At 47.7% G+C, this 6,388-nt stretch overlaps 1 protein-coding gene across 1 annotated transcript; it reads left to right on the top strand.

Annotated features, from left to right (window-relative positions):
- Nucleotides 1-265: 265 nt before the first annotated feature.
- RAN (RAN, member RAS oncogene family) lies at nucleotides 266-5,777 on the top strand. The gene is made up of 7 exons (XM_086474029.1): nucleotides 266-356; nucleotides 1,307-1,349; nucleotides 2,937-3,021; nucleotides 3,113-3,238; nucleotides 4,284-4,471; nucleotides 5,057-5,227; nucleotides 5,336-5,777. Exons 2-7 carry the CDS (start codon nucleotides 1,314-1,316, stop codon nucleotides 5,378-5,380), a joined length of 651 nt encoding a protein of 216 aa, XP_086330155.1. The 5' UTR covers nucleotides 266-356; nucleotides 1,307-1,313; the 3' UTR covers nucleotides 5,381-5,777.
- The last annotated feature ends 611 nt before the right edge of the window (nucleotides 5,778-6,388 follow it).

Here is a 6,388-nt window from a genome sequence, read left to right as displayed (position 1 = left end):
CGGAACTGCGGCCGGCGGCGGGGCCTGCGCGCCCGCCTGCCCACGCCACAGAGGAACCGCTCCCTTTCCCCCGACGGGCTGGGTCTCGCCGGGCCGCGGAGGGGCAGGGCCGAGCCGCCCGCCCCGCTCGGGCCCGGAGGACGAGCCGCGGCGGCGGAGCCCAGGCCCTTCCCGCCCGAGCAGCGTCCGAGCAGCCGCGCGCTCGGCTCCCGCCCGCCGCTCGCCACGTGACGGCCGGCCCCTCCCCCTCCCTGTGGCCGCGCGGCGTCGCTCTCCGGGTATTTGAACCGCGTTTCCGCCATCTTCGCAGCGCCCAGTCACTGAGGGGAGCGACGCGGAGAGAAGCCTCGGGAGAGGTAACGGGGTCGGGACGTCCTCCTCCGCCTCCTAGGAGCGGGTGGGGGGCGGCGTGTCGGCGCTTTAACGAACGTGAGCGGTGGGGACGGCGGTCACGGCTCGCTGCCGCCTGGGAGCGGCGGTAGGCGGTGGGTTGGGTGGCAGTGAGGCTGGGCCTGGGCGAGGGTGGCAGCTGCCGTGCCTGACTCGTGTGGCGGCCTTTCTCCCCGCGGCCCTCGGAATGGGGGAGGTGGAAGGGTAGGAGCTGCGCTCGGTTCCTTCCCGGGCAAAAGAGCGGGCGAAGTCTCGGAGGAAGGAGCAGAGCGGGGCCGCCAACGGCCCGGGGCCGCGGGGGGAGGGGAGGTGGCGCGCGCTGCTCAGTCATGGTGGCTCATGGCGGGGAAAGCTCTTTAGGCCCCTCGGGGGAGGCTGAGGCCCGGCCGGGGGAAGACTCCGCTTGGGCTCCCCGGAGGACTCGCTCCGGGCTCTCCCGGTCAGAAGGTGGATTCTCGTGAGGGATGGGGTGCTGGTTCCGAGCGAGTTAGGGGGGACTTTCTGTGGAGCGAAGCTGGGGCCGGCCTTGGCTGAGGTGCCCTTCGGAGGCCGCGCCTCAGTCGCTCCTTTTTTGAGCCCGAAAGCCAAAGGGGTGCGGCGGCAGCCTACCGTTACGGGCCGTCGGGGGTGGGCGGGGAGGTGCCGCCGCCATTACTGCGCGCACTCCCGCCGCATGCGGGGAGACGTGGAGGCGCTTCCTGCCCCATGAATGGGCCCGGGACCACGCGGGCCGCGGTGCTGGGGGTGGGCGGTGGCGTGGGCCGAACCTCGGCCTCTTCGGCGGCGGTGCTGGCTGGCCCGCAGAGCACGCGCCCCGGGAGGCGATTTGGGGACCGAAAACGGCGCCCGGCCCTTCCGGCCGGGCCTTGAATCAGCTCGCCTGTTGTGAGCTCACATGCTTCCATTTCCCCTGCAGACCCAGCATGGCTGCCCAAGGAGAGCCCCAAGTGCAGTTTAAGGTAAGGGAGTGGTTTAGGCTTTGGGGCTTTGTTGGTTTTGGTTTTATTTTTTTCTCTCTTCAATAGAAAAGTAGCACGAGCGACTCTCGAGTATCAGCGTGGGTGGTACGTTTGGTTTTGAAGTGCTGGTCTTTAATGGTGTAGTTAGTTTATTCTAGTATTGCATATAGCTGGTAGGGGGCCATATAGAAAATATATTTTATAACCGAAGATATATCGAAAATACTAATAGGGAGCTACATAGGAAAAGCTAAAACTATTAAAACTTGCTTCCCAGAACTAACATGCATGCAAGTAAGCAATTAGTCACTAACCCCTGCAAATTGCTTGAAAAAGAAGCTGATAAGGGAAACAGAAAAGACAGAAACAAAGACATAAAGACATAATTCATGGCTCAAAGGCAGAAGGATATAAGAGCTAACGAAGGCTAGCTAACATCCATCTTTAAACAATAACAAAAAGGAGATAGCCAGATGTGCACACAAGGACAGACCAGGCTGAAACCAGTCTGGTATTGCAAGCTCAGCCAAATTAGAGATTCCAGGGGAGAGGTGAGGAGTACACAGCGAGGAAGACCTATGGCCTTCGTCCCTGAAGACCCCTGCCCACGACCACCGCAAGCGTACCAAGGAGGAGCCTGAGGTGGCGAGGAAGGAACTGCCTTTTCGGGGATAGATCATGAATATGTATAGGCGTTTCTGGAATAAGTGTTGTTTTAGCTGTATAAATACTGGACAAGCAGCCATGGTGGGTATGCACATTTGTGGTGGAGCGATCCCCCGTGCATCTGCGCGCAATAAACGTACCTACTGTATAACCTTTCAGGTTGTAAAGTCTTTTCCACACGTCATAGCTTCTACAAAAAAATTCTGTTGCACTGTGTCAATCTGATGCTATTTGTAGTTTATGTCATAAATTCTAGTGATACTTTGCCTATGGAATGATTTTTAAATTTCAGATGGGAAGTTCACAGCAAAAAGTGCTTAGAGTGAATTAGAATAGTCTGTTGTGTATTAATTGTTTAGGGAAGAAAACTTGAAATGTTTCAGAACGGAATTTTCTGGTGTTTTGTGGGTGGTTTATTTTATGCTCTCTCAACAGCGAGAACTCCTTAAGACTGTCTCATGAAAGGTTTTTACTTGTGTTTCTTACAATACTTGTCTAGAGTATTCCAGTTGTTAGTAGCATGGTGGCTTGGGGTGGGGGTGGGGTTTTTTTAATTGTAAGATTATGGTGGGTTTCACCAATTTGGGTGCATAAGTGAGTTGTTCTCAAGTATGATCACATTCAGGTTGAAAACGCCAACTCTTAACTCAGTCACTTGTAGTTTAGTAGAACCGTATTCACAGTGCCATTGTAGTTTTCGGCTACAGGAACTAGATCAGTTTGACTTAGAGTTATAGCATGATAGGCTCAACAAATTGGGTCCCAGTGCAGCGACTCATTTCATGGGGAGTTCAGTCTTTTATGTACAGCATCTTGTAGGACTAAGGTTTTTGTAGTAGCAATTAGTATTTACACTAAAATGATGAATAAAGCTCTCTATAAGTGTATTGCTCTGACTTTTTTGCCTTTATCTTTCAACAGCTTGTCCTGGTAGGCGATGGTGGCACTGGCAAAACAACATTTGTAAAACGTCATTTGACTGGTGAATTTGAAAAGAAGTATGTAGGTATGTTTGAAGAAACGTTAGATCTGCTGTGTTACAATTGGAAGTGCAGTTCATGACTTGCTAAATGTGCTGCTTTTTCTTATTACTGTAGCAACTCTGGGTGTTGAAGTTCATCCTCTGGTGTTCCATACTAACAGAGGCCCTATTAAATTTAATGTATGGGACACAGCTGGCCAAGAGAAATTTGGTGGCCTGCGAGATGGCTATTACATCCAAGGTAAGCTGCGTGCATATGTGGGGAAATTCTGTTGTTCTTACAGTTCAGTCCTTCCTTCTGTTCTTGTCCAGTCTGAAAATTGTCAGCGTAGCTTGCAGCGATGAGCTGGTTTCGGGATCTTTAGACTCTTCATGCAGGTATGACAATTTCCTTTGCTCAGCAACTTGTGCTGGTGTAGGAATTGTCTAAGATGGTGTTTCAGTATGCTATTGCAGCGTTGGTATTAATGAAGAGTGATGGTGCACCTTAAATGACAAGATGGTGCTGATGAAATTCCGTGGTTAGGAGGTGGAAGTATGTGCTTCAGTTAGTACAAGCTTCTGTCTGTATTAACATAGGGTGCTGAGGCAAGGACTTGGAACACAGAAACTGTAAGATTTTAGGTATGATGATGAAGCTGTACATCTCCACGCCAGTCTAGTTGTCTTTCTAAAGAAGTACTGATAGTGTCCCTTACTTCTGCTTGGCCAGGCTGTGTTCTGTGTGTACTGCAGTCACCAGCACATCTTAAATTTTGCAGGGGGTTATTAGTTTGATGTTGTTGCTTTCCCTGAAAAGTATCAGGATCGAGTCAAGCCACTTTGTTCTTTGAAAAACTGTTCTGGACAAGGGCACCCTGAAATGTGGACTCCAAGCTCTCAACTGACCTGAAGGCCTCAATAGGATGTCTGAGATCAGTGACATAGGTGTTAACTAGTTTCTGTTAAACATTTGTGTAAATCAGGGTTAACTTTGGTAATCTTTGTATGTGCTCATACCATGCAACCCCGTGTTACTCAGTGGGACAGTTGCACTGATAAAACACTAAACTGCTGTTTGAGATTGGGCACTAAAGATGAGATGATGTGGTTGTGGGCCAAGTTTTGTGGACTCATTCACTGAACTTGTTAACAGAATGTGGAGACTCAGAACTGTGAAGTTGAGAGGGAAAAGTTAATGCAGTTGCTTACCCCTAATGTGGGTTTTCTATGGGTACTAACTACTTCTCCCATCTTACAAGCAAGCGCTTACTCTTCTGATGTAACTCTTGGCTATTTTCTTGCAGCTCAGTGTGCCATTATAATGTTTGATGTAACATCAAGAGTTACTTACAAGAATGTACCTAATTGGCACAGAGATCTGGTACGAGTATGTGAAAATATCCCTATAGTGTTGTGTGGCAACAAAGTGGATATTAAGGACAGAAAAGTCAAGGCGAAATCCATTGTCTTCCACAGGAAGAAGAACCTCCAGGTACGTTGGCATGAGTTTGTAGGAGTCAAACTTGCTGGGTCTGACTGTAGTTGGGTTCTGAGCAGTAATTGAGTGCTCTTGCCTCTGTCACTGCAGGCTGTAATACTTCAGCTTTACATCCTGTTGGCTGTTTGAAGCGAACCTCAGGGGAGCGGGAAGTGATGATGATGATGATCATCAGTGGTCCAGAGCAGAAGCTATGATAAATTCTTAAAGCGCTTGTATGCGTTTGGCTTTCACTGATGAGAATCTCATCAGATGACACAGAACTGAGACTAAAGTAGATCAAGTCACAGCAAAAAGATAGATGCACTATTGTCTCCTGAAAGTCCCCTCTTTGATTAGATTTGGTACCTTACTTTTTGGTCATCAATTCCTGCCTATTTGCCTGAAATGCTGTGTTTCTAGACATGTACATCATAACTGTTTCTGAGAGCATAAACAGAATTCATGCAGCCAAAAAGAATATGAAGGTAAAAGTTGAGCTGATTATTAGAGCATGTTAATCTCGGTACGCCCTAAATAGCAGTTAGAGGTGTCTATTTTTTTTTTTTGAAAAAAGTGTAATGTGTACTTTTTTTCCAGTATTACGACATTTCAGCTAAGAGTAACTACAACTTTGAGAAGCCTTTCCTCTGGCTTGCTAGAAAGCTAATTGGAGATCCTAACTTGGAGTTTGTTGCCATGCCTGCTCTTGCACCACCTGAAGTTGTTATGGATCCAGCACTGGCAGCACAGTATGAGCAAGACTTACAGGTGAGTGAGAAAGGGCACGAAGGTGAAATGATTGTCTGACGCCTAGTGTTTGGACTCTTGGGGCACGTGATTGAAGAACAGTTTTTAAGTGTTACTTCTTTGTTCCAGATTGCTCAAACCACTGCACTGCCAGATGAAGATGATGACCTGTGAGGGATGAAGCTGGAGCCCAGCGTCAGAAGTCTAGTTTTATAGGCAACTGTCCTGTGATGTCAGTGGTGCAGCGTGTTTGCCACTTTATTATCTAGCTGAGCAGAACATGTGCTTAATCTTTGGGATGCTGAAAGAGATGAATGGGCTTCGGAGTGAATGTGGCAGTTTTAAAAAAAAAAAAGAAAAAAACCACAAAACAAAATGAAAAAAAAAAAACCAAAACAAAAAACTTCATATTTTGGACCTGCATATTTAGCTGTTTTTTGGACTGCAATTACTTCCCCTTTTGAGTTTCAAATATAAGACTGCTGCAGTCACATCAGAGTGTTAAGTGGTAAATCTTGTTTCTGTCATTCCCATTCTTTTTTGTTTAGGTAATAAAGTTGTATTTCAAGTATCTCTAAGCAAGTGAACTTTCGTGCATTGTTAGGAGAACTCTCCAAAGTGTCTTCTGCTCTTCAGTTGAGGCTAATACTTGGTTGTCTACTGCATTTCTCATTCTCTGTTCTCCTTTTCCCTCCTGCTTCTCATGTTACGCTCCTCTTGCTAAATCAGAGCTAACAGTTAACCTTCCCTTGGTTTCCTGAGGCATATAGTTAAAGCACCTGAGGAAAGCTGAACTAACTGCCAGGTACAGCTGAGGCAGTGAACACTTGACTGGTAAGTGTGACTGGAGCAGCATTCCCATGCAAATGGGAGTGCACGTGGTCTGCAGGGTGTCTTGTGTGTGCTGCCGTTAGCTACAGTCTCTCAATGCTCTGACTCTTACTACGTTCTACAATACGCCTTCACACAGCTCTGTTTTTAGTAGCCAGAAACAAATGGCATCTAGGTCTGTTAGGTGACTTAAAAGCTGTATCTTTGCATGGAACATCATTCAGTAGAGCTATAGCTGATTAAACAAACTCTAAGCATTTTAAAATTCACTAACTAGAAAACAGCTGTGATTTGAGCTAAAAAGTTCTTGGCTACAAAACAGCATATTAACTACGACCACATCTATATAAA

This window comes from Leptosomus discolor, chromosome 16 (genome assembly GCF_034619465.1).
Source record: "Leptosomus discolor isolate bLepDis1 chromosome 16, bLepDis1.hap2, whole genome shotgun sequence".
Lineage (NCBI taxonomy): Eukaryota > Metazoa > Chordata > Aves > Leptosomiformes > Leptosomidae > Leptosomus > Leptosomus discolor.
The sequence above is the reverse complement of the archived record's forward strand: the minus strand, read 5'-3'. Positions and strand labels throughout refer to the sequence as shown.